At 48.6% G+C, this 27956-nt stretch overlaps 1 protein-coding gene across 4 annotated transcripts; it reads right to left on the bottom strand.

Annotated features, from left to right (window-relative positions):
- Positions 1-1945: 1945 nt before the first annotated feature.
- LOC131696789 (proline-rich transmembrane protein 3-like) lies at positions 1946-27734 on the bottom strand. 4 transcript variants are annotated; one of them, XM_058988272.1, is made up of 6 exons: positions 24555-27734; positions 23626-24161; positions 19089-19331; positions 16211-17871; positions 15736-15852; positions 1946-6480 (listed from the first exon to the last, which is right to left on the bottom strand). In XM_058988272.1, the coding sequence occupies exons 4-6, from the start codon at positions 17751-17753 to the stop codon at positions 4259-4261; spliced, it is 3882 nt and encodes a 1293-aa protein (XP_058844255.1). In that variant the 5' UTR covers positions 17754-17871; positions 19089-19331; positions 23626-24161; positions 24555-27734; the 3' UTR covers positions 1946-4258. The 4 variants fall into 4 exon arrangements, with proteins under 4 accessions (XP_058844255.1, XP_058844256.1, XP_058844254.1 ...); XM_058988273.1 differs by having other exon boundaries at positions 19089-19215; XM_058988271.1 differs by lacking the exon at positions 19089-19331.
- Positions 27735-27956: the final 222 nt, after the last annotated feature.

Raw genomic sequence — 27956 nt, 5'->3', positions numbered from 1 at the left:
AAACATTGATTTAAGTATTGTACATACAAGTGAACTTTAGACAATAGGATATTTATTTATGAAACTGTAAGTGGAATACATTCCTAGACTAAACAACGCAAGCTGACACACTACATTGTATTAAATATTTGGGTTAAAGAATGTGTCGAAAGTGCCCCATTATAAACAAAAACTATTCAAAAAGCAACCAACGACCGTCGTGCAGTTCATTTAAAATAACAACACGACAGACTGAGCAGACTGTTCATTTTAAGACACGTGTTTAGTCTGGAAATGTGTTTGTTTTTTCGGTTTCTTAATCTTGTCTGGTTTCTAAGGCGACTTCGTTAGTTTGCGTACCTGTCGTGTTTTCTGTAACCCGGCTGGCCGTTGCCTTGTAAACGCAGCTCAGGTGCGTGTCTGCAGGTATTCGTCTGTCCCTGTGAGATCGAACAGGCAGCGGACGTCGGGTTTGTTGTGTCCGGCGGGCAGACGCTGAAAGCCAGCCTGCTCCCGACTTGGTCTCGCTTGTCTTGTTTGTATCACGTGGGGTCCCGGTGGTCCGGGATACCGGAGGCATTAAACAATACAACTAGACTGAAAGAAAATTGCTCGTTACAAATAATAATACAAGCAATCTTCTCCTAAAGACATAACATACAGCTGGCATTGTTATAAGTAATGCCCTCGACTAACAACACTAAATATTATTGTACTATTATGAGTTATCCGAGTAACGTGTTGCAGCTGCCATATACGCCTTTAAATTGGGACAGTATTAATAGTAATTACCGTTTGCGCTTTTGCGCGTGAAAGATTTAATGATATATAGCGGTGCATTGAATAACTTGGAAGAATTTCCAACGTGAAAATACCAAAGCAGAGAGCGCAGCGACACACACTGTCCCAGGGAGACAAATACCCATCAATAAGATCACCGATAAAATCCAATTGGTAGAAGGTAAAATGTTGCTGGACCAAAAGCTTAGTACATCTGTAATAATAATAATACTGAATAATAAAATCATTTACTATAGGATCATATTTTATTATTGGATTTCCAAGTACCTCTATAAACGTGCCTAATTGCAGGTATGCCTGCTGCTGTGTAATTGTATAGCTCCTCTGGGTGAGGTGATTATATTTGCACAGCTAAACCCCTCTGTATCAGTGCCAGTGTTGAATGTACTGCTCATTACCGTGCACATGTACACACTAACGTGTGCTGTGTGTACAATGACTGGCGTTTTTCACAGTGGCACTGGGGTGGCTGGCTTCTGCAGAAGTCAACAGTAAATTTGCATGTTCCTTGTGCAGGTTTCCTCCATGCTATTTGCCATGGTTATTCTATGCATTGAGCATGTTTTTTTTTTTTTTTTATTTGAAATCTTACTGAGCTCTGTTACCCGTGTCTCTTTCTGTCTGTTTCTCTCATCCTACTCTCTCAAACGTTTACCATGCTAAATGTAGCAGCTTTCATCCATGCTTTTCCCATGGCTATATTATATACTGCACATTTTTACCACAGCTTACCCTGGTTTGCCATGATAATCAATAAGCTTTAACCATACCTTGCTGTGCTCCAGCATGCTTTTACTGTGTTTATTACACTTTGCTATGCTTTCACTATGGGAAACCTTGATAAGAGAAGACACAGTAACACCCACAGGCATTTCAACAAATTACACCCCACCCTCCTCCGAGACCACTCCATGGAAAATGTAACTGGGAAAGGGCCGGGGAATCATTTGTCCTGCTCCCAGTCCTGTTCTTATAACTGCCAGGACTTACCCAGCCATCTCCCGGCTCATTCCAGCTGGGACCTCATCCTGGGGAGAGGCTGGGTTTCCTGCAGTCGTAAAGCTCAGGGAACAGGAAGCCCCACACTGAAACGTTACCCCCCCACACCGTCTGCATCGTTCTCAGGGACACTGTTCAGTCATACAGCACGCAGTCCAGAAGCATGTCACAATATAGAGATTTGATTTTATTTTATATACTGTATACAGGGAAATCTGACACAAAATATGTGATGTATAGACTTTAAAACATTCATATAAAACATATATCTTATTTAAAGGTAACAAAGAGAGCTGGTTACATTTCATTGAGGATTACAATGCAGGCCAGGGTGACTTCAAAACACTGTGCCACGTCTTCAAGCTCTCTAACAAAAAACATGAAACGCTTATACAGTTTATTATCATACACAACAACGGCTTTACAAAGTGTTGTACAAATATAATACAGTTCATTTTCTACAGCTGGTTCTCTTTAGTCCACTTGGTGGTTCTGATCCATTTCTTAGCTCTAACAGCATTCTCTCCCCCTATCGTTTAGCTGAATGACACCATCCTCGATCCCTCATCCTGCCACCACCACACTAGCAATCCATTCCCTTCCTCCCTTCCTGTGCAGCAGGTATTGGGTTTGCAGTGGGACCTGGGTTTCCATTCCTCAGTCCTACAGCAGACAGACACCTGCACTGCTACCAGTCACTTAACCATTGATAATGACCCTTCTGTTCTGATTTCAACTTCTGAATGCAGCATGCGACTGACACGTGGGTTTCTTAACGTTAGTCTTGGCTTCTAAATGATAGGAGTGTTGTATACAAGCAGCTTGTGTTGTGTGTTGTACTTCTAAGAAATGTGTGTGAATGTGTGCTCTAACCACTGAGCTATTCAAACCCACTGCAGCCCAGCACTTTCTCGAACCATTGAGCTACTCAAACCCACTGCAGCCCAGCACTTTCTCGAACCATTGAGCTACTCAAACCCACTGCAGCCCAGGACTTTCTCGAACCATTGAGCTACTCAAACCTACTGCAGCCCAGCACTTTCTCGAACCATTGTCCTACTCAAACCCACTGCCTTCCACCCTGCAGCCCAGCACTTTCTTGAACCATTGTCCGACTCAGACCCACTGCCTTCCACCCTGCAGCCCAGCACTTTCTTGAACCATTGTCCGACTCAAACCCACTGCAACCCTTTTTTTCTTTCTTTCACCCACAAGTTAGTCAAACCCAACACCTCCTGCATCCTGATCATAGCAGCTCTATTGAGATGCATTGAGATGCACTGAAATGTACTGAGACGTAATGAAATGAAATGAAATGTAGCTTATGAAGCAGCGCAACGTTACACCAAACGGACACCGGAATGTGGGGGGCTTCATGGAAAAACAGTGAAGGGTATTCCTGGAATATTTCTACAGAGTTTCATTGGAACAGCTTCTGTCCCTATTTGTGTGAGGAAAAAACATTCCATTGCATTAGAGATGCATTATATACACTGGGATCTGAACTACACTACAATACTGCTCTGTAGCTTAATAGCAAGTACTTGTAAGACTCAGCAGATGGCGCTAGTTGCTCGAGATACTGTCAAGTCCTTTTAAAGTCTCTGTCCTGTATTTTTAAACACACAATATTAGGGATGGAAATAAGAATCCTATTGCATAGCTGTTTCATCCATTCCAGATGTGTATATTTGCTTGATTAGCCACAGTGTACAGGTAACAAGTTCAGGTGTGTCTTATTAAACTCATAGTAAAACCAGGAATGGATGAAACTGCTGTGCAACAGGAGTCTTTATTTCCATCCCTGCAACATAGATAGAGGCTCTGATGTTCAGGTTTCACTTTTCAAGGTTCAAGTAAGTAAAAAAAAAAAGACGTACTGGCTTGTCAGTATTCTATTACAGAATAGAACACTAACAATGATAAAAAAATGATACAATTAATACAAAATAATATTCTTAATAATAATACCAATAATAATATATTAAAATCGCCTTTTAAGTCAGTCTAGTATAGCTCAGAAACTGAAGCATCTTCCCATCGCTTATTCCCGTCAAGTGTGAATAAACAAGTCCACACAGTCTGTACAACGTGCTCCACGTGTGATATGCTGGCCTGCTTTGCTAATAACATTGACAAAGGCACTGCCGCGTGGCTTTAATAGTCTCTTATTGAAAGCGTCACTTCATATGCTCGGTCCATCTCTGTTGTTCCTCTCTTCAAGTGGTCTTTAAAAAGAAAGTTTATGTGAAGCGCTCCCTGATTAGGAACGGGTCACAAGCCTTTTTTATTTATTTTTTAACACTCAGGGACTCGTCACAGTAGTATTTTTGATCTGCAACCCGCACCAAACAAAAAAAAAAAAAGAAAAAAAAGTGGTGTCTCTATAAACACTGTACTGCAATGAGTGCAGGAGCAGCAGTCACGGCATGGGCATGGCATTCACTCATCCTCCAGGGGGCGCAGTCGCTCCTTGGGCTCACAGGTCGATGGTGTCGCTGCAGATGCTGAGCGAGTCGATCTGTCGGCTGATCTCCAGGAAGCTCCGCCTGGCCTCCCTCTCCGAGTCGTCCAGCTCCGACCCCTGAACCCTGACCCCTAGGAAGGGCTCCCGAAGGTCGTCCGTGGGCGTGATGCCCTGCCCGGTCTGCAGAGAGAGAGAGGTCCCGGAGAGGCTGTCCAGAGAGGTGTTGTTGGAGGGGGTCCGGTGCAAGCGGATTGAGACCGGAGGTGTGAGCGGACTGCCGGTACTAATGGGGGGAGTCCTTGGCAAGTGTTTGGGGGTCTTTGAACCTGTTGCTAGGCTGGTGGTCACTGCTGTGGTCAAATTACTGCTGGAGGGAGTAGAGCTGTGTTTTCCTTGGAAGGCAGTCTCCCTCTCTTTCTCCTCCTCCTTCTCACATTCCTCCCTCTCCGTCTGCCCGCTAGGCTCTGCCCACGAGCTGCCCTTTGCCAGGCTGTACAGAAAGTTGGGGTCGCTGCTGCGCCGGTATCTGAAGCCAGCAGGGGACGAGGCGGCCACAGAGGACAGCAGTAGAGGCTCGCAACCCGTGCGGGTGGAGGACAGCTCCCCCGCCAGGGAAGTGCGTGAATCCGCAGCGTTGAGCCAGCGGTGAGGGATGAAGCTGCTGAACAGGCTGTCCTTCACCAGGTGCTCCCTGAAGAGAGCCTCGTCGATGCTGCGGCTCAGGTCGATGGGGGACGGTGGCCGGAGGTCGAAGTCCGCGAGTGAGAGGATGGACTCCTTCTCGAGGCACACGGTGCTGTGGGACCGCCGCAGCAGGGACAGGTTGTGAAGCTTGCCCCTGGACCCCAGCCCATGCCTCAGGAACAGCAGGGAGCTGGTGGAGCCGCCCTGGAGGGCCAGCCTGGCTTGGCGCTCGTTGCTCTCCTTCAGGGCCCTCAGGGGCAGGGTTTCCGGGCGGTTCCGGATCAGGCTCTTGCTGATATCTGCTCCGTTGCGTTCCTGGGAGGCCCAGTTGTTGGGGAACTCGGCGTTGCTCCCGATCCCGTTGGAGCTGCCCCCGTTGCTGTCCAGTTTCTGCTGTCTCCGGCCGCAGAAGCTCTGCAAGATCTTCACCCAGCAGGTGTGGCTGTCGGTGCAGCCGCCATCCTCCCCACCTCCTCCTCGGCGCCAGAAGATCCAGGAAGCCACCACCAGCATGAAGAAGCCCCAAGCCAGCTCCAGCAGCCGGTACCAGAACTGGACCAGCCACCAGGCCCAGGTGAAGTGCCGCCAGTCCCCCAGGATGCCGTAGAGCCAGAGGACAGCATAGACCTGCAGTCCACAACACAGCAAGCCCAGCACCGCGCAGATAGCCAGCACCCGCCAGAGGAGTAGGACCGTCTTGCTCCTGGAGCTCAGACCAGAGGCCACGGCCATCGCGTTATTGCAGCCGTCGACCGTCCCGAAGCCCCCTTCCTCCAGCGAGGGGCTGGCGGCCTGTCTCCGCAGCCGGGGGTAAGTGTAGAGGAACCCGGCGGTGAGGAAGGCCCCCCAGGACACAGACAGCACCTGCAGGACCATGTGGACGGAAGGGTTGAGGGCGAGGAAGAGGAGATCCACGGCCAGGAGGAGAGTGGAGTGCAGGAGGGCCACCACCCCAGCCAGGGGCAGACGCTGGAGGCCATCGGGGAGCACCTGCAGCCCGGCCGTCCTGTACCCCAACAGACACAGCACCCCGAAGGCGGAGAGGAGCAGAGGGAAGCCCAGATTGTAGAGCCCTATGACAGCCGGCCGGGGAAGCAGGTCTTTAGTCCCGTAGGGGTCGGTCAGGAAATAGCCGCCCCGGACCACCCCAGCTACAACCAGCAGAGCGTTGGCGAGTCCCAGGCAAGCCCGGGCAGAGGGCTCGAGAATGGGGGTCCCGATCAGGTTTATCAGCCCCCCCAGGGCCAGCAGGAGAAAGAGCGCCGCAGTGCCGAAGACATGCATCTCCCAGGCGAAGGAGAGCGTGCGCCGCAGGTCCATCCAGCGCAGGGACGAGGTCCTGTTGGGGAGGGGGAGCAGGCTGCATGCTCCGAGGCCTCCGGGACAGGGCTGCGGGGCAGGTGGGCTGGGGGTCACCACAGCCGGGCCAGGGCTGCTGCCGGCCGGCCGTCCCAGGGTGGGCGCGGCCTCGTTCACCAGGGGGGGGTCTTTGGGGATGAAGCGTCGGCCCCCCTTCTGTGGCGGAGTGGGGGTCAGTCTCTTGTTGGGATCTGTGTTGGGGGGAACACAAGAAAGGAACAAAACACAGTCAATACCAGAACTGCTTGTTAAACTGCTTGTTTAACCAGGAAGGTCCCGTTGAGATCATGACCTGGTCAGGACAGTGTTTAGCAAAATCCCAATTATTACAAACCATAAAGACACAAGAAAATCTACAAACTAGAGGAGGCCATTCGGCCCATCAGTGCCGGTCCGGTTCGCAGGTGCTGTTTCATCTACACTAAGTGATCTAAGTCAGGTCTTTAAAGGATCCCAATGATTCAGCATCAATGACATGGCTCAGTAACCCATTCCCTGCCAGCAGCACTGTCTGCAGAAGTGTCTGCTACCCTCCTTGTCCTAAGTCTGTCTCCACTTCATTTCCAGCTGTGCGTCCTGGTTTCTGCGCTTGAAGTATTGATTAACCCTTTGTGGTCCATTTATTAATCGCGCGTCAGGCACGCCAGGTCTAATTAATTTTCACACGCGCAGTTAATTTTATACGCGCTGTTTAAAAGTATTTTTTTTCACAGTCAAACGGGTTTAAATGGCCCTGCATATCAACAAAGCACACACTAGGCATCTCCAGCCCCGCCCCACCCTTTCGTTTGCTATAGCGTTCAGCTATGTAAGAAATAAATAATAATAATAGTCGTACATACCGATCGATCATCTCCGGATCACTCGTTTTATCACCAAACTCCTCAATAATGCGATCCAAGTCATTATTTTATTACTATAACATCTGAAAAAAACTCTGCAAATGTCCATGATAGTCTCAGAGCGCTGACGCACTCAGCCAGCTTGTTTACTATGAACGCCCCATTATCTGATACCTGATACCATGTATGACTATTCATGAAATACGCCTTTTTTTTTTTTTTTTTTTTTTTTTCCCCCGACTTGTCTCGGCTCCTGTCGCTCCCACTCGGCAATTGAATGGTTTTCTCGGCTTTTTCCGGAGAAAAAATGACTAAACACCCGTTTATTGCGTTGCTATAATGATGTCGGACCCAGTCCGACAAAGGACCTGTGAGGAATAATTGCAATGTCGGACCCAGTCCCACAATGGACCGCAAAGGGTTAGGGTAAGCTTTGTCAACTCCTTGAAAGATTTTAAAGACTTTAACCAAGAATCGTGCTAATTTGATCATTCTGAAGTTCATTCTAGGAACCACGAAGTGTAGAGGAGCCTGAACTCAAACAGTACTCATACACTCTCATGACTTGTAACTCGATGCGGATTTGATTTAGAGAAAACAAGTATGGTTATTTAGAAACTGAAACCGAAAACTGACTGAAATGATATATTACGACGGTCGGCATACTTCAAGGACAGTGATCTGAGTGATTACAGGGAACATTGTTAAGCTGTTTGCTAATTAAACAGAGGTCTCTGATTTACAGTATTTATACACACTGCTTCCCTCCCTGCCAGTCCCTCGGCTTCAGCTGCTTTACCGCACAGCACAGTAGCAGATTCTAGCTCACACGATACTGTAGCAGATCCTAGCACACACGATACTGTAGCAGATCCTAGCACACACGATAGTGTAGCAGATCCTAGCGCACACGATACTGTAGCAGATCCTAGCACACACGATACTGTAGCAGATCCTAGCGCACACGATACTGTAGCAGATCCTAGCACACACGATAGTGTAGCAGATCCTAGCACACACGATACTGTAGCAGATCCTAGCGCACACGATACTGTAGCAGATCCTAGCACACATGATACTGTAGCAGATCCTAGCACACACGATAGTGTAGCAGATCCTAGCACACATGATACTGTAGCAGATCCTAGCACACGATACTGTAGCAGATCCTAGCACACACGATAGTGTAGCAGATCCTAGCACACATGATACTGTAGCAGATCCTAGCACACACGATACTGTAGCAGATCCTAGCACACATGATACTGTAGCAGATCCTAGCACACACGATAGTGTAGCAGATCCTAGCACACATGATACTGTAGCAGATCCTAGCACACACGATACTGCAGCAGATCCTAGCACACATGATACTGTAGCAGATCCTAGCGCACACGATACTGTAGCAGATCCTAGCACACACGATACACTGCATGTAGAATGAAGGTGAAAGCTTGGCTTTCATTCATTGGTTTATTTCAGTTTTTGCCTCCAGCTGAAGACAGCAGCTTGGATTCGTTGCTTTCAGACAAAGCTGCATTTTTCCACTCGAAGACAATCATTTCCTGGAATCGAAATCCAGACTCTGCGAGGGCTGAATTTCCATCTCAACCTGGCCAGCGTCTCCCAGACTCTCTCCTGAAAAGGGAACTGGGATCCTGGTCCTTCACACCGGTTAGTTCTGCTCCTCTGAACCTCACCGGGCTGTTACTACACCCCCACTCTGCTTTTACCGGGTATGCACAAGTGTTGAGAGATCCGGCAGTGTCGATTCACTTTGTCATGTTCATCTCTGCTGAGATGATCCATCCATCCATTCATGTATTCATTCACTGAAATCCAACGCCAGAATAAGTGGACGAATCGCACTGGTCCGAATCACGCCACCGCGCTGCAGAGCTGATGCGCAGCTTCATCTCAGGGAAGTTATTTTCAATTCAGTTGTTCAGTTTAGGTTTAAACATGTTATATAACAGAGTACTCCACATGACCCCATGGGGGGCTAGTGGGTTATTCAGCCTTGTCCTCCTTTGTGTAATAACTACAGCACTCCATGAGCATACATGGTGTCTTTCACATTGAGCATCCTGAATACTGAATCGAATTCACCCCTGTACTGTACCATGCCATTACTATGCTTTTACTATGCTTCACACCACTCTGCTATAAGAAGCTCCATAGCATGGTGTGGGAGCTTTCTATAGGAGTTCCTGGAAAATTAAAATGAAATACTCCAGTGATAAAGAGAATGTGTGCTATTGCTGTGAGGCTCTGGAGCGAGTGTGTGGGGAGGAGAGAGTGGAGGGCGGGTGGAGGTCAGATTCAGACTGTGATAATCACAGGGGATGTGCTGCAGGCAGGAGAGCGTTAAGAGTTTTAATAGACTGTATTAGAGCTCAGGAATAATAACAACCATCTGGGAGACACATTGAGGCAGCCAGCCCTCCCTCCCTCTCTCTCTCCCTCTCTCCCTCTCTCCCCCTCTCTCTCTCTCTCTGGATTACTTTGAGTTTCTTTTTTTATTTTATTTTTCACAGCCCCTGCGATGACTACAGCTCCCCAACCTCCAGCCCATCACAGCTCAAAACAACATGTGGATTTTATTACCAACTATTTAAATATCGCTTCACCAGACCTCTCCCCCCCACACGCACACACACAGCCCTAGCCCTAGACTAACCCTAACACACCCCACCACCCCCCACACGCTCACACACAGCACTAGCCCTAACCTTAATCATAACCCTAACCCTCTCCCCCCACACGCACACACACAGCCCTAGCCCTAGACTGACCCTAACACACCCCACCACCCCCCACACGCTCACACACAGCACTAGCCCTAACCTTAATCATAACCCTAACCCTCTCCCCCCACACGCACACACACAGCCCTAACCCTAACCCTAATCTTAACCCTAACCCCAACCCCTCCCCCCCACACACACCACCCTTTGAGGACCCAGCTGAGTGAAAGTTATCTATTAAAGTTTGATTTACTGTCTTCTTAAGGAATTCAAGATGAAACAATACAGTCTGTGTTTCTGTGTGTGTGTGTATGTGGGAGAGAGACAGGAATCTGTTTTGTCTATTTCTTTGCAGGAATTCTGCAGCCAAGGTCTTATGAAAGCACTTTCTCACCTCTCGTTTGAGCCTCGGCTTCCTCGCAAGTCCTTGATCATTTGTACATTTAGTTTTCCAGACTTCTCTGATGTCACTTTGACCGGTTATCCTGCTGCTGCCGCCACCACACTGCAGATTCACTTCCTTCCTGTGTAGCAGGTATTGGGATCCCCCCTGAAACGTCCCCCCACACACACAGCTGGGGCCCTGCTACCTGCTGCCCTGGAAGGAAGAGGCTGTAGAGGCAGGATAAAGGCTTCCTCATCCCATGTTATAAGACCCACCATGTTATACCTTGTCAGTGATGTCCTTATGTTGACATGATTCAATTAAGATACTGTTTAAAGAATCTACTCCCTGGAAATCCACAGCTAGATTTCTTTTAAGAGCATTTTGCAGCACTGGGGAATCACCTCGCATTGCATCCACCACCTCTTGTCAAAACGTTTTGTCACCGAATGTATTAAGATTCTTTCAGTATTTCTAAATTAGCACTGTTGAGTGTTTAGTGCTTTGTGTTCCTCTCTCCAGTCAACGCGGGACAGTTGAGTTACTGTCCAGGCTCTTTCTTTGTGTTCCTCTCTCCAGCCTTTCCTTGCTGGACGGCACGGTGAGAGACTGTCTGGGTGATTCTGCCAATACAACGCTTCACCGTCTGCGCTGCAACACTGCAGGAGAGCCAGGAAATCAGAGACTTTCTTCAGGGGCGCTTGGATTCAAACCTGCTGCCAGAGCTGCTCCAATACAGCGGGGAGTCCAGAAAGCAGAAGCGCCCGGCCGCTGATCATGAAAGAGCTGTGCTGTGGTAATGGGGAGAACAGATCTGAATATCAGTATACTGTACTCCAGCACACTCTCATTGTCAGGGTACGCTTTAGAGCTGCTGCGTGTTTCACAGTTTCACAGCGTAATAAGAGCTGAAGAATGACTTTTCCAAGATTCTGATATATAACAGTGTCAACTCTTCAGATCTGTTAGCACGTTATTAATTGTGATGGAACTTCCCACAGGATCTTTGCACAGTCATTTTGCTGTTTTCACAAAGCTTTCCCCACGGTTGTACTTTACCAGAGTTTACCATGATTTGCCACGTTTATTAATTTGTTTAACCACACCTCTCTGGGCTTTGCAATGCTTGCCTGTGCTTCACCATGCTTTCACTGTGCTTTATTACACTGCAATGCTTTTACAATGGGAAACTGTTACAAAGGTTGCTTTGGACAAGCGCAGACTTATTTTCCATTTGCATGCAGTGGAGGTGGGTTGCCGTTATGCTTCTTGTTTTGGCTCTGATTTCGGACTTTAAGCCTCGTCACTGACACGATTGAAATGAGAGAAACGCCTCCTAATTTACTAGAACCAAACAAAGACGCAGTATAACACCAAGCCTCTTATACACTCTCAAAAAAGTGTCTCTCATTTTGTAGCATCAGAAATGTCTCCCTTTATAAAAATAAATAGGGGTTAATTACAGACTTTGAAAAACACAGGGATGCAACACATTTAAACCAAGCCTCTGGCAGCTGCGAGCAGCTTTCCACTCGGTGGTTTAAAAGACGTGTGTTTTTATTTAAAATAGTAATTCATTTTGAAGAGAGTGGGTCTTTAAAACAATTCAAAACAAACAGAGCGAGCAGCTGGAAGCGATTTCGGAATCTGCAGAGAAGTCGTTCAGAGGCTTCTGAAACTTTTCAGACAATCCCTTTTTAATGAAAGAACTAAAGCCGGCAACCTCAAAGCGTGGCCAAAAATAAACACCTCCGCAGCTCCAGCGTGTTTAAATCTGCCTCGTTAACACGCCAGGAAAAGAAAGGAGCAGGGTTTTATTTCCCGGGGTGAGGAGGCAGGCGGCTTCTGTTCAGTGTAAGGGTCTGTTTTGTGCAGCCAGGTTTATCAATGCTGTCGGCCGTGTTCAGCTTTTGCACAGAGAAGCACCTTTATTTACTCAGCTGTTATTGAAGACTCGCACGCACGCACGCACGCACACACTCTCACGCACATGCACTCACTCAAGGCTGGAGTATGAGGCATGCCACTCAAGTGCTGGTGATCAGATTGAGGAAGCACACTTAAGTGACACTCGAGTTGTGAACATGGCTGTAGGTCTTCACTGAGGACGACCTCCGGAACATTTTTCAAAGGATTTTACTGAGTTTGATTTAGTGCTGCCCCACTCACAGTAATATTCATTAACAAAACAAACACTGTAACGGCTTGGCATCACAGCCTGCTGAATCTGCTGACCCCCGAAATCCACTCAAAACAACAGCTGCTGCAGACCCAGTTCTTCACCACTACATACAATGTGTGTGCTGCCCTACAAAGCAATGTCCCTGCCCAGAACCTGCAGTGTGTTCTGCATTACAAGCAGGATCAATCTGGACCTGCTCGTTCTCAAGCATATGCATGGAACGGGAGGACGCTGGGTGTGAGCCGCACGCGGCAAGCGGGCATCTTAACCGCTGTGCGAAAGAGCCGGGCTCGTCTGCATTCGTGCTTCTAAAGCGTTTAACCTCGTCTCATCTCACCGACGGGGGACAGAATCCACAACGGCACTGCAGCACACAGCACGGGTTGAAGGTTTTGTGAAGACGTTTCAGATCCACTGATATTCTCAGCTCTCAGCCGCAGGACATGCTGAGTGAGTTCATGAGCAGGAAGTGCTGAATGTGTTGGAGGTTAATGGATCTTGATGAAGTTCACTGAGGCACGATCAGAACACACACGGAGCTAACCAAGCAAATTACGAGAGGGGAGGGAGAGAGGGAGAGAAACTGAGGGACAATGGGAGAGAGAGGGAGCAAGGGAGGAAGAGGAGAGAGAGAGGAGAATCCAGGGAGAGGGAGAGCGAGGGAGACAGTGGAAATGAGGGGGGGAAAAGTAATCTGGAAAAAAATACAAAGCACTCCAATACTGCCAACGAAACTGAGAGAGGGTGAGAGGGAGACGAGAGGGGGGAAGAAAGTGGGAGACGGGGGAGGAGAAGAATGGGATGATTGCAAATCTATATGAGATCTGAGCAGATTGCAATGGATATTAGTATGACTGGAGACTGGAACGGGTTAAAAAAAAAATGAAACAGAGTGAAGCAATCAGTGACAATCTGGAAAAAAAAAAACACACTGCGACTGCCAAGAGCAGAGCCTTTTACAACTCTGAGGAACAAAATGGCAATTGGCAGGACGTAGGGGAGGTAAAAATCTGCACTGAAAGCGAAGGACTTCTGAGAAGGACTTCTAGTCGAAATGTTTGTCGTTGAACTCACTAAATGTGTCTCCTTCAAGTGGTAGCTCCAGAGGAATTTGTCAGAGAAACGAAGCACGTGGTGCTCCTGGCTGGCCTGCTTCTCCGAATCTCGGAGTGTTTCTCAGACTCCTGTCCCGTGCCAAGACGCCGTGGTCGGTTAACTTGTCTATATAAATAAAACCTGGCTGATGATAGAATCCTTACCGCCACACGAAGCTCCTGCCAGAGGCCCTTCCGAAAACACCGTCACGCTTCTCATGGTCGGGTTGCTGACCTCCTCGTACCCTCGGCTGGGGCAGGGACACTGGGGTTTGAATAGCCAGCGGCTGCCCGTTCACAACGGGTCATTCAAACCCCTTTCTGTCTCAAAGGGTCTTCAATTCCCCAGGATACGCCAACCCCAGAAATGAAACACACTGGACTAGATTCTAGAAACCATTTACTCCACATTATCATCAGCTCAGTTTTTCCAGAAAGGAAGGGAACCCGATAAAGTTACCTAGATAGATAGATTACCCCACCCTCCTCCTCCCCACCAATCACAGCCCTGTACGAGCCAGGCCAGGCACCACTAATCTGCTCAGACAAAGCCGTCCACTTGCTGTATATGAGGGATTAATCTCTCCTTTAATAAACAGCAGCTAATCTTCTTATTTGATTTGTTTGAAATACCTCAGCACTGGCTGGCTGGTGAGTAGCAAATCCTTTATAAAAGATGCCCACAGTAAAAGCATAGCCAAGTGTAATAAAGCACAGTGAAAGCATGGTGAAGACTAGAGAGGTATGGTAAAGCATATTAATAAACATGGCAAGCCAGGGTCAGCTATGGGAAACGCACAGCATAACTGTGGGGAAGGCAAGGGCTGGAGCTGTGTCCAATCAATCTCAATCTCTCTCTCTGTTCACACTGCGCACACGGCGTGTGAATGAGAAGGAGGGATGCCCTGCTGCACAGCCGGCTCTGGCGCGGGGCGGTGATGAATCTCTTCCGAGGGACAGGTGTCTAAACAAACCCCAGAGATTGAGGCGTGTCGGGTGTCGTCAGAGGGACATTACTGTGAGCGGGGCGCAGGCTCAGACAAACACACCAGGACTGCCAAAATACTGCGATAACTCATTAAAGAACAATGTCTTTTGAAATCCGAAACGTCTAGGCTTGTTCCACTGAATCGGATTGTCATCAGAAAAGAAATGCGCTCATGACGATTTAGAGTCAACGGCTTTGAGAATCATCCTGCCCATTATAAACAAATGTTTTAAAACAGATCTGTGTTATATAGGTGGGGTGTGTGTTTACAAAGGTTATGACTTATTTTTCATTCATTTTAGAGAGATGCAGAGAAAGACTGAAAACAGAAACTGAGACACAAAGAAGAATTCCTTTGTTAAGATGACTGCGATATTATTACAAGGGACACAATTTTGTTGACCTTGAAAAAGACTTCAGGCTCAGACGGTGAATTTGGGGTTTTCTTTCAGTATTTCTAAATGACTACAGGTACATAAATGAACACAGCTCTACAGTATCTTTGACCGGCTATAACTCAAAGCGTGACTCACTGGATGAAACCCAGACGCGTTTCAAATTGCACAGCTTTCATCCTCATTGTAATAAATACTAAACTCAGCTCTAACCTCTAGACCACACTGCCCCCTCTCTCCCAGTCTCTCAGCGCTAACCTCTAGACCACACTGCCCCCTCTCTCCCAGTCTCTCAGCGCTAACCTCTAGACCACACTGCCCCCTCTCTCCCAGTCTCTCAGCGCTAACCTCTAGACCACACTGCCCCCTCTCTCCCAGTCTCTCAGCGCTAACCTCTAGACCACACTGCCCCCTCTCTCCCAGTCTCTCAGCGCTAACCTCTAGACCACACTGCCTTACCTTTGTAAATGCAGTGATCTCAGCGGTTTCTTTCTAAAAACCACCCAGAAAAATACTAATCCATTTCTGAGGCTCTCTACCTGGAAACTCACTGAACTAACACAGGAACTGAGGATCACATTCTCCTCCTCTGCCTCTCCAGCTGAGTCCCTCCATCTGGTCCCTATTAATTTGTATATTTGTGCTTTTCCGAAACATTGGATTCCTCTCCGGAGGAGAATTTTTCCCCTCTCTCCCTGCCAGCCCACACTTCAGGATTCCAGCTTGATTTTCTGCTCCAGTAACCTCCTCCTTGCAATGACGATGCACAGCTGGTCTTTATAGGGACCGGGTCACCAGCTGTGTGTGCCTTACCTGTTCTCCACTGGTGATTGGCTGTCGTTAGCTCGGCCCCTCCCACGGGAACGACCCCCATCGGGGCTGATGATGTCACATTGTCATCACTGGTTGTCCCCTGGGTCTTTGTAACACCTAGAAAACAGTAAAGGAAAACACTTTCTAAACACTTTCACCAGGGAAGGAGAGAGAGAGAGAGAGAGAGAGAGAGAGAGAGAGAGAGAGAGAGAGAGAGAGAAAGAGACAGAGACATTGAGAGAGAGAGAAAGAACACACACAGGAATAGAAATACAGGGGAAAAGAGGAAAGAACAAAATATGAACCCAAGAAAGAGATGAGAGAACGACACAGAGAATAAAAGCACAAATGTAAAATAAACAAAAGAAAGAAATAGTGACCAATATCTATGGAGAGAGAAAGCAGAAAATACACAACCAATATCTATTGAGAGAGAAAGCAGAAAATATACAACAGAAAAAAGCTCTGCCCTCACCTTTGTCCGCCCTCTTCGCTGTGGAGAGGGGGGTGAGGGGAGGCTGGCTAGTGGGGGTCACTTTGTGCGCCGCTCTCGTCTGCTTCGTAGGTTTGAGCACAGCGGTGGAGGTGGTGGCGGGTGAGAGGGTAGAGGTCATCTCAGTCCTAGCGGTCAGCAGTAAGGAGGGGGTGGTGGCCTGAGCCTGCACTATCAAGGTAGCCCTGTAGGTGGCGGTGTTGCCCTCTGCGTACCTCACTGTTCCCGTGGTCACAGGATACACAGAGGAAGATGAAGAGGTGGTTGAAAGACCCTGGGGATTTGGGGGTTTGGTTTGAACTGTGTTTTGAGGTGTCTGGTTGGCGTCGGGGCCAGGAATTCCCACAGTTTCCCCATCTGTTCTGGGAGACAGGAAGTGGTCAGCATCATTGTTGTTTGAATTGGCCATTGTGACCTCATCAGCCGGGCGTGTGACATCACCCCCCTGAGGGTTCCGCAGCAGAAGCACGGATTGTGTGGTCTGATAGGAGGAAAGGTAGCGCCCTGAATCTGGAAAAGTGACCGGCTCCTGTTTTGGGGTGTGGGGGACCAGAAGGTGGGCTTCTGTTTCTGCGGGGGTTGGCAGGGTCCCAGTTTGGGTTTTCACGGCTGTTTTGGGGGTGTCAGTGTCCGATTCGAATGCCAAACCAGCCCCTGGCCACCCCTGGGGTGTGGTCCCAGCAGAAGTAGCACCAGGGTTCATTTTGAACGCTGTGGTGAGGGTGGGTGGAGTGGGAGACGATGGCGGCACCATCATGGTTACTGGTTTCAGGTACTGGGGAGCCTCCAGTGGATTCAGTGACTCCAGTTTGGCGCTGGGAGAGTCAGGGCTGAGGGTGGTTGCAGTAGTTCCTTTAGGATCCACAGTATTATTCCCCATTTCCCTAGTGCTTTCCCAATCCTCTCTGAACTTTCCTGAATCCGCATCCATCTCAGTTTCCTTACTGGAAATGGGAGACTCCAGGAGCTGGGTAAAGCCATCCTTGTTGGGACTGGGAGCTGTGGATGCTGTCCTGGAATCCACTTCTGTCAGAAGTGGAGATCCCGCTGCTGTCGCTGCTGTAGTTTTGTCCACTGGGGGCAGCAGAGTACCCTTCTCAGTCGGCTCAGGAGCAGCCATGGCAGGGTCTGCTAGCTGCTCTTCACCAGGCTCTATGGCAGGGTCTGTTAGCTGCTCTTCACCAGGCTCTGTAGCAGCTCCTTCCCCGTCACCACTAGCGTCTATGGAGTTGTCCACTGTAACGCTGGGGTCTATACTGGACTCCACCAAGGGAAGTTCTGGCAACATCTCCTCTACCGGACCTTCATTCCAGCCGGGTACGGGAAAGGTGGGCGGACCTGGCTGCTGCCCCGAGTTCAGATTGGCCGAGTCAGAATTCCGTTGGGCGGAGGAGTAGTTTCTGAGCTCGGAAGGCGAGAGGAGGTTGTGGTCAAAGTTCAACGAGGGCGTGGTTTGCACAGGGGAGGCCGCGGGTGATTGGTGGATAACGACGGACAACAGAAGAAGAATGGCCCCGGCAGCCATTGTGAGGCTTCAGGAACAAGAGGAAAATGAAACGGTAAAAAACGTCTGCGATCCTGTCGTGCTCCACACGAGGACGCTGTCTCACACTGGCACGGCTCAGTCCCGTCCAGGCAGACTCCTGGTAAAACAAAGGCAGAGGTCACATTAATAACAAACACATATGATCTCATCCAAACGCTTCAGTCTTAAACCCAGAGGAGAACCAGTGAGAATCACCCATATCTTCAAAACAGCCAAATTACAATTCAGAAAGAAACGAAGTCATGGTGACGTGTAGCGTTGTGTGATGAGAGGAGGGTAAGCTCTCTAGAATCACTAACGCAGATGAGCCTGGCTAGTTTGCACGATGGTTCAGTCGCTTGCTTGCGGTGTGCGGGGTCGCCAGTTCACGCCCAGCCCTGTTACATCGATAAACGTACTGAAACTAAATATATAAAAGGGTATTTATTTCCCTACTTTGCGTGCGTTCCTCCCTTCTCTTAAAGGAACAATAACTCCATCCTGCTAGCTGGGTTTGTTACTTAGATTTCTGTCGCATTTGTATTCCTTGCTTCAAAACAGATCTGAGAGACAGGTCTGGAGAAAAACTGAAATGTCTAAAACTGTGCTGCCCTGCTAAATCTGGGACGCAGTGAACCAGTCAGCCTTGCGGTCTGTGCTTCCTCCTCCTCCTCTCTCAGGATGACCTGAGTCAGCTGCACGCCCTCCTCTCCCAGCACATCTCAATCACATGCACTGCACTGCACAGCACTGCCTCTGTGTCTCAAACCAACAAGACGTGTTTGTGAAGCAGTGCTGCCTCATGCACAGGGAGGGTACAGCGAGAGGTATTGAATTAGCTGGCTCTCAGATCCCCAGTACTGCACTGAGTTCTCTATACTAGACTGTATTGAATTAGCTGGCTCTCAGATCCCCAGTACTGCACTGAGTTCTCTATAGTAGACTGTATTGAATTAGCTGGCTCTCAGATCCCCAGTACAGCACTGAGCTCTCTACACTAGACTGTATTGAATTAGCTGGCTCTCAGATCCCCAGTACAGCACTGAGCCCTCTACACTAGACTGTATTGAATTAGCTGGCTCTCAGATCCCCAGTACAGCACTGAGCTCTCTACACTAGACTGTATTGAATTAGCTGGCTCTCAGATCCCCAGTACAGCACTGAGTTCTCTACACTAGACTGTATTGAATTAGCTGGCTCTCAGATCCCCAGTACAGCACTGAGTTCTCTACACTAGACTGTATTGAATACGATGAAACATTTATTTCATTATCCCGGGTGAAACTGCTCTAAGCAACGCTTGGTCCTTCGAGGGTTAAGGAATGGGAAGCTCACCCGAAGACAGCCTACTGAGGAAGCGACCGGTGAGGGATGTGTGGAAGAGGATGGATGCAGAGGACAGGAGCCCAGAGCACTCAACGCAGGTCGTTTAGAGAGGTGCAGTCTGCTATATTAGGAACTTCTTAAAAATAAGAGAGGCCATGTGATGTATAGATGCAACACCTATATATAATATTGATCACACTGTCACCTATAAGAGACATACACAGGGGTCACTTTCATATGGGTAGACTGCATCTGCAGAGAGAAAAAAAACATTCATATATATACCGTTAGAAACACACACACTGCAACTGCACACACACACACACACACACACACACACACGCAATGCAACCACACACTGCGACCGCACACGCACTGCAACTGCACACACACACACACACACACACACACACACACACACGCAATGCAACCGCACACACACTGCGACCGCACACACACTGCAGAGGACACAAGATCAAATGAAGTGCAAGCACCCTGCTGGCTCAACACAGCACATCTCTGCCTCGGGCTCCTTCAGAGATGCTGCAGCCTACCTGCCTGCCTGTGTGTGTGCAGCTCTCTCCTGGCCTTGCTGTGTTCCAGAGGTCTCCAGTTCAATTCTCACACAGCAGCAGCAGCAGCAGCAGCACTGAGGCCAGCTCTGCATCACATTGCTGTCATCATCACAGCAGCATCAGCAGCTTCACCATCCCCCTCTCTGTGCTCCTCTCGCGAGCCTACCTCGGATGCAGCATGACGAGTCGAGAGCAGAGCAGCCGATTCTATCAGCCAGCTCCTGTGGAGAATGCCAGGCTCTCCCCTTATAAAAGCGTACTGTGGGATCCCGTGGTTAAAGCATGGCAAATCTCATGCATGTATGGTTAGCCATTGAAGCATGTGGTAAATGTGCAGTCGCCCTTATAAAGTTAACCAGGGTCATTGTGCAATTCTCCCATGCTTTTACCATGGTTATACTGTTCCTTTTACCCTGCTTTGACATGCTTTATTTTTAATATGCTTTCCCATACCTCTCTGTGCTTTACAATGCTTCCCTATGCTTTACCAGACCTCTCTGGGCTTTGCAATGCTTCCCTATGCTTTACCACACCTCTCTGTGCTTTGCAATGCTTCCCTATGCTTTACCAGACCTCTCTGGGCTTTACCAGACCTTTCTGGGCTTTCTTTATACTTTGATTTTGATGGGGAATGTTTACACTGGCTTTTCTTTGGCCTACTTCTCTGAAGTTTTATTTCCCTTCTCTTACTTCCTAAAAGTAAAACAGCGTTCCAGCATCATAAACGCGGTTATGAAGTACAGTAATAATTTGAATTGCATATTGTTCAAACTATCCCATGGAAATAAAATGATGTCATCCCGGTTTTAATCCAAGTTGTATTTCAACTTGCTGTGCCAGAAGCTCAATGAAATGCCTCCAGGGCTTCATGCCTGCATAGACCCGAAGAAACAAGACACTCGGAAAACTACAAATCAGTGCTATAAACATGTCAGGGGCCCTGGTATACAGGTGGATCCTCATCGTTTAAATAAAACCCAGGACTGGAGCAGGGCTGCTTCCAGTTTCAAGAGGAGTTCTGAACTCCAGGACTGGAGCAGGGCTGGTTCCAGTTTCAAGAGGAGTTCTGAACCCCAGGACTGGAGCAGGGCTGGTTCCAGTTTCAAGAGGAGTTCTGAACCCCAGGACTGGAGCAGGGCTGGTTCCAGTTTCAAGAGGAGTTCTGAACCCCAGGACTGGAGCAGGGCTGGTTCCAGTTTCAAGAGGAGTTCTGAACCCCAGGACTGGAGCAGGGCTGGTTCCAGTTTCAAGAGGAGTTCTGAACTCCAGGACTGGGGCAGGGCTGGTTCCAGTTTCAAGAGGAGTTCTGAACCCCAGGACTGGAGCAGGGCTGGTTCCAGTTTCAAGAGGAGTTCTGAACCCCAGGACTGGGGCAGGGCTGGTTCCAGTTTCAAGAGGAGTTCTGAACCCCAGGACTGGAGCAGGGCTGGTTCCAGTTTCAAGAGGAGTTCTGAACCCCAGGACTGGAGCAGGGCTGGTTCCAGTTTCAAGCCCTGTGCTTCAGTGCATGATGTAAAGATTTAGGTCATGTAACTGGAGGGTGTTCCTGTGACGGCTCACACCTGGAGTGTGAATTTCCCTGTGGATTGTCACGCTACAGTGAGTCAGTGAGAGCAGGGTGAACACACCTCCTCTCTCCCTCCCTCCTTCTCTTCCTGGCTCCCTCCCTCCCTCAAAATGTTCCTCACTGAACGTTGCAAATATTTTTAGTATTTCTAAACGGGCCTCTTGTTATCAAGTCCATTAGTCAAGTTAACACTGGCACTCACACCCAGACCATGACATGCTGTCCAATCCTATCCCAGTGGTTTGATAGCAAGCTGAGGCCGTTCCTACAAGTTCAGTGTTCAACCTGCAATCCCAAAAGCTACTTGGTCAAAAAAACAAAAAAACTAAAAGGGTTCAAGGTCTGAAACCGGAGCAGGATTTCAAGTAAAACGCTTGGGAAATGTGAACACTCCAGCTCTAAGTGTGTAATATTACTGCAGCCAGAGACTGTATCGTGGTTCTAATCAGGCAGCGACACAGGCGCTGGACTCTCCATTGTCCCGCCCAGATGCACAATCTAATCAGACTCAACATTCTGCCTGTAAATCACACGGTGCACATGGAACTCAAAGGGGGCTGGCAACTGGGACTCTACAGGCAAGGAGGATTCTGATCAGAACGTGAATCCAAACTCATCTCAGCGCTGAAGACCTTCAGAAACACTTTTGGTCGAAAGGTTTGTCATTCCATTTTTCATTTGTTTTGTCTTTTAAGTGTTTCTAAATGAAAATGATTACAATTCAGACCACTCTGGAAAGACTGTTAACGTCACAGCCAGTGACAGGGAAAGACGGTCGGTGGAAATGGAATTCGAAGCCCCTTACCCTCTCACTCTGATCACACACAGTAGTGGTTCAGTGTGAGGGACGGGGGGAGATATTCTGTAATCCAGTCGGGTCCAAGCATCCTGTGGGTTAGTTCAGCTGTTACTGAGGCTGGGGGGGTAAGGGTCTGCATTCTTTTCATGGGGGGAGGAGGAGATTTTTAACCCCTAACACACCCCTCTATAATTACACAGCAGCGTGCTCACTCTTGTCAGTTGGAAAGTCGTGTTTCATATCACAGGGGCTCAAACGGAGCATGACGTACCGTCTCTCAGGGAGTCTGTTCAGTATCAACTCCAGAGGTTCTGAGCCCCTAGGAATCTCTCCTTCCTAACGCAGCGATGTCCGATTTCACTTTTACTCGGGAGCTAATTCCGCTTGTTTACAGCACACAACGAGATCCGAACGAACACGGGGCTGAGGGCTCGGCCCGATTATTCTTTTCTGCCTCATCAATCTTGCATTCGCTCAACCCAACGACAGGATCTGTTTTACCTGAGGAAAGTCATTCTCAGAATTCAGCTGTTTATTTTCGGTTCCTCTTCCTGTGCATTTACACAAAAAGACCTCTCTGTGCTTTACAATGCTTGCCTATGCTTTACCAGACCTCTCTGTGCTTTACCATGCTTGCCTATGCTTTACCAGACCTCTCTGTGCTTTACCATGCTTGCCTATGCTTTACCAGACCTCTCTGTGCTTTACAATGCTTCCCTAAGCTTTACCAGACCTCTCTGTGCTTTACAATGCTTCCCTATGCTTTACCAGACCTCTCTGTGCTTTACAATGCTTCCCTATGCTTTACCAGACCTCTCTGTGCTTTACCATGCTTGCCTATGCTTTAGCGTGCTTCCGCTGTGCTTTCTTTCACTTGGCTGTGCTTTTCCTCTGGGACTCTTTTATTATAAGAGGCAGTCCTCCTGTTTCCCTTCTTGCACTGGGCTGACGTGAGGGTCCCTGAGCCAGCGTCCTCCACAGATTACAGCATGATTGGCATCAGATATCCTTCGTAATTAACCTTCCTGGCACCAAAGTGTTCAAGCAAGCGATTAACAACCCTTCAGAGATGTGACGTGTAATCGACAGACCCAAATAGCCAGGATAGATTCGACAGCAAGCCTTTGAACAAGAGCTACAGCTAGCTAGCTGTCTGTCTGCGGGAATGTTATATCACTGTGCAGCGATTACCATGCAGTGACTGAGGCCTTAGCTAATCTAATCTGTCCATCTGACCATTTTAGTCAGGGCTTGTTATTAAGGTAATGACTGGGGAAGAACAGATGAGAACTCAGTGCTGTACTGTGGATCTGACAGCCAGCTAATTCAGTACAGTCTAGTATAGAGAACTCAGTGCTGTACTGGGGATCTGAGAGCCAGCTAATTCAATACAGTCTAGTACAGAGAACTCAGTGCTGTACTGGGGATCTGAGAGCCAGCTAATTCAATATTATATACAGCACAGTATAGAGAACTGGAAGTCTCCACAGGTTAAAATATAAGATTCTAGAAACAGGTAGAGTTCAGGTTTGTTTGCACATTCCTCTATAAACTGAAAGTTTGTGAGTACAGTATAACACAGCAAAGACTTCCCTGAGCTCTTACCTTTCAGAAGCTGTACTCTGACGTGGTGTACACTGTCTGTCTGTCTGTCTCTCTGCCTGGGTGTCCGTGAGCGATCGTTTCTGTATACTCACTCCTGTGTGAGTGCTCACTGGTCACTGACCAGTACAGATACTTTCCAGTTAAGCTCTGGCTGTCAGGAGCCTCTGCGACCTCGCCTGTGTGTTCGCACTGGTCAGGTGGGCAGCACAGGGGTCAGCTGGTGTCGGTTGTGAGTCAGTTAGAAAGTGAAGGACTGGATTTCACACACTCGCTGCGCTCTCTCCCTCTCTGTCTTTCTTTTATGACCGTCCCTCCTAGTCTTTCACCGTTATCACAGCATCTAATCCAGCTGTTAGAAAGCTGAACTCTGTCAGTTCCAGACCAGTTATCGCTGGGAGATTTCAGTGTGACAGTCTTCCTCGTGAGCACATCTGGCACTAAGGGAGAGCTGAACACCGCTGCTCAGCTCCACTCCGCAGGAATCCAGCTTCACTCTTCAGCGTTTAATTGTTTTTCCACTTCGCAGTAAAATTAGCCTGAAAAAAAAAAAAGTTCCAACATTAAAAAAAATATGTGTATTTTTGTGATGCTGCTGGAAATATTTTAACTCCTCTCTCTGTTCATTTTTTCTCTCTATTTAATTGTTATGTTCTGCTCTTTCCCATTCTCTAATTCTACAGAAAACTACATCCCGAGAGACTTCAGAAGTACCTCTGGATATCTGCCATTGAGTGAGAACTGTTTTCTTTCCACCCTTGTTTACCTTTCTTCCTTCTTCTCTCTATCGCTCTGTTTATATATACATGTCTATCAACTCGCACAGTTGTTTCTATCCCATTCTTCTGTCACTTTTTCATCTCCTTGTATCCCTTCTTCTTCCCATGTGTGTTGCACAGCCCCAGACCCTGCCTCTGCTCTCCTGTACCTACCTGCTGAACTTGAGGTTGCAGATTCCTCGTATCCTGCAGCTGCTTCTCTCCTGTGTGCCTCTCGAGTGAGCGTAGTGGAATAAGTGAGCAATCGCTGGGACAGAAACACAGGTCTGCCCGCTCTCTCCCTCTCTCACACACACGCACTCGCTTGCCCATTCAAATGAGCTGCTAGGCCACGCCCCTCTCCAGGATCCCAGGCCTCCTACTGGCTGCCCCCGCAGGGCAGTCTCACACGAGGTGCAACATGTTTGCTCTGAGGCTCCAGTCCTCTGCTCTGCACAGTGCAATGCTGGTCTGATTACACAACACCTCTCCTCCACTTGACGGAACTTACCTCCCTCCTCACCACTTCTGATTAGGAGGGTAATCAGAATACTAAGAGTACGAAGCTTTCATACACTCTGCGCTGCTTTTAACAATACTGTATCACAGTAAGACGAATGGGAAAAACGACAGCCTGTTCAGAACCTGAGAAACAAGGCCAGCGTTCTGGCACAATGATCAATGAAATCAATTGTCTCTAAACAAGTCCACAGTCCAGTTCCACACTTACACACAGCCAGTGCAATACTGCAATACTGACAGGACGTTTACTGAGCTCATTCCTGGAACCTGTCTCAAGCTGTTGGATCCATGCAAGTGCTTGTGCTGGCCTGTGTGGGATGGCTGAATTGGTAAAGATCATTCTCTGAGATTGTCTTGGCATTGTAAAGCACAGAGGAGCACGACTTAAAGATCTGTGTGCATAAGAACATTAAGATGAACACAGCCATCAGAATTTGTGTTTCTGCGTTTTTTAGGTTTAGGAGTGTCACCCCCCTGGGGGGGTTGAGAGAGGGGGGTAATTATCAATAGCATGTGTGTGTATGCTCTCAATTGATCGCTGTCAGATCACAGACACACTGACAGATCTGAACAGCCGGCTGGCTGACCACATCACTCAGCACATGCCACAGCGTCTGTCCTCTCTTTAAAATGACTGGAATTAGCAAGTATCCCGTAAACTGGATTGAGACGCCATTGCGGCCTGCGGCAAAACTTATCAGAGCCTTTTCATTTGGATGTTTCTTAGATTTTTTTTGTGTGTGTGTGTGCGTGATTGTCAGCATTTTGTGTGTGTGTGAGCGTCAGCGTGAGTGTGTGTGTAAGTGTGTGTGTGTGTGTCAGCATGTTTGTGTGTGTGTGTGTGTGTGTGAGCGTGTCTGGGTAGATCCGCACTGCCAGTCAGTTTCCTCAGTAATCCTGTCTCTGTCAGCCAAGAGCCGCACTATTTATAACCATGATGAAGACACAGAGACACAAGACAACACGCACTGCCGCTGAGCACAGGGCAGGAACACGCCTGCACGCACCCGACACACACAGGCTGCTCCTCGTTTCATTAGCCATTGTCTTGCCCTTCATTCATTTCTTCACTCACACATTAGTTCCCGTATTTCTGGTTTTAAATCAGTGTCTAAGCTGTGCTTTACCTTGCCTCTGCTTGAACACACAGCATGCCCTTATTGTGCAATAAGGGACTGGAATAAATAACAGAAGCTTATGAAACGGATCACTGAATCATGGAGTTGTGTTTTTTAGTTTTTATTTGTGGTTGCCATAGCGCCCTCACCCTACCCGCCAGCGAGATCAGCTTTCAACACCATGACAAGCACAAACAGTGAGGAAACTGATAAAACCCAAGAGAGCGACGCAGTCCACACAGAATTACAAGCAGGTACTTTCCACAAGAACAATACAGTGCAGGTCAGGACGCGCTTTCCTTTTTGAAACACCAAGCCCACTCTGGAGCTGGAATGAAGGGAATGAGTTCAGAAAGAAAGGACCTCGCAGAGCTGCGAACTCACAAAACAATACAAAGATGAAAGATGCAGGCTAGCGTGCGAGGCAGGCTACATGCCAAGTCAGCTACAGTAAAGCTTCCTTTTGTGTTGCTGGCAGTACACTGCTGTGCTCTAGATGGCGCTGCTCTTACATGAAGACACTTTGGCTGATCTAGCCCGCACTACGTATGTCTGTGGCAGGCAACTAAAACCGAAGAGCACACTGACAGAGCAGCACAATCACAGAGCAGCACACTCACAGAGCTGCACACTGACACACTAACAGAGCAGCACACTCACAGAGCAGCACACTCACAGAGCTGCACACTCACACACTCACAGAGCAGCACACTCACAGAGCAGCACACTCACAGAGCTGCACACTCACACACTCACAGAGCTGCACACTGACAGAGCAGCACGCTGACACACTCACAGAGCAGCACACTCACAGAGCTGCACACTCACAGAGCTGCACACTGACACACTAACAGAGCAGCACACTCACAGAGCAGCACACTCACAGAGCTGCACACTGACACACTAACAGAGCAGCACACTCACAGAGCTGCACACTGATACACTGACAGAGCAGCACAATCACAGAGCTGCACACTGATACACTGACAGAGCTGCACAATCACAGAGCTGCACACTGACAGAGCAGCACGCTGACACACTCACAGAGCTGCACACTCACAGAGCTGCACACTGACACACTAACAGAGCAGCACACTCACAGAGCAGCACACTCACAGAGCTGCACACTGACACACTAACAGAGCAGCACACTCACAGAGCTGCACACTGATACACTGACAGAGCAGCACAATCACAGAGCTGCACACTGATACACTGACAGAGCTGCACAATCACAGAGCTGCACACTGACAGAGCAGCACGCTGACACACTCACAGAGCAGCACAATCACAGAGCTGCACACTGACAGAGCAGCACGCTGACACACTCACAGAGCAGCACAATCACAGAGCTGCACACTGACAGAGCAGCACAATCACAGAGCTGCACACTCAGAGCTGTACACTGACACACTCACAGAGCTGCACACTCACAGAGCAGCACACTCACAGAGCTGTACACTCACAGAGCTGTACACTGACACACTCACAGAGCTGCACACTCACAGAGCAGCACACTGACAGAGCAGCACGCTGACACACAGAGCAGCACACTCACAGAGCTGCACACTGACACACTCACAGAGCAGCACAATCACAGAGCTGCACACTCACAGAGCAGCACACTCACAGAGCTGCACACTCACAGAGCAGCACGCTGACACTCACAGAGCTGCACGCTCACAGAGTTGCACACTCACAGAGCTGCACACTCACAGAGCAGCACACTCACAGAGCTGCACACTCACAGAGCTGCACGCTCACAGAGTTGCACACTCACAGAGCTGCATACTCACAGAGCTGCACGCTCACAGAGCTGCACACTCACAGAGCTGCACGCTCACAGAGCAGCACACTCACAGAGCAGCACACTGACACACTCACAGAGTTGCACACTGCAGTGAGCGACAAGCAACATCAACAATGTTGAGTTCCA

This window comes from Acipenser ruthenus, chromosome 16 (genome assembly GCF_902713425.1).
Source record: "Acipenser ruthenus chromosome 16, fAciRut3.2 maternal haplotype, whole genome shotgun sequence".
In the NCBI taxonomy this organism is placed as follows: Eukaryota; Metazoa; Chordata; class Actinopteri; order Acipenseriformes; family Acipenseridae; genus Acipenser; species Acipenser ruthenus.
Note: the sequence above shows the minus strand (reverse complement) of the source record. Positions and strands in the feature narration are given on the sequence as shown.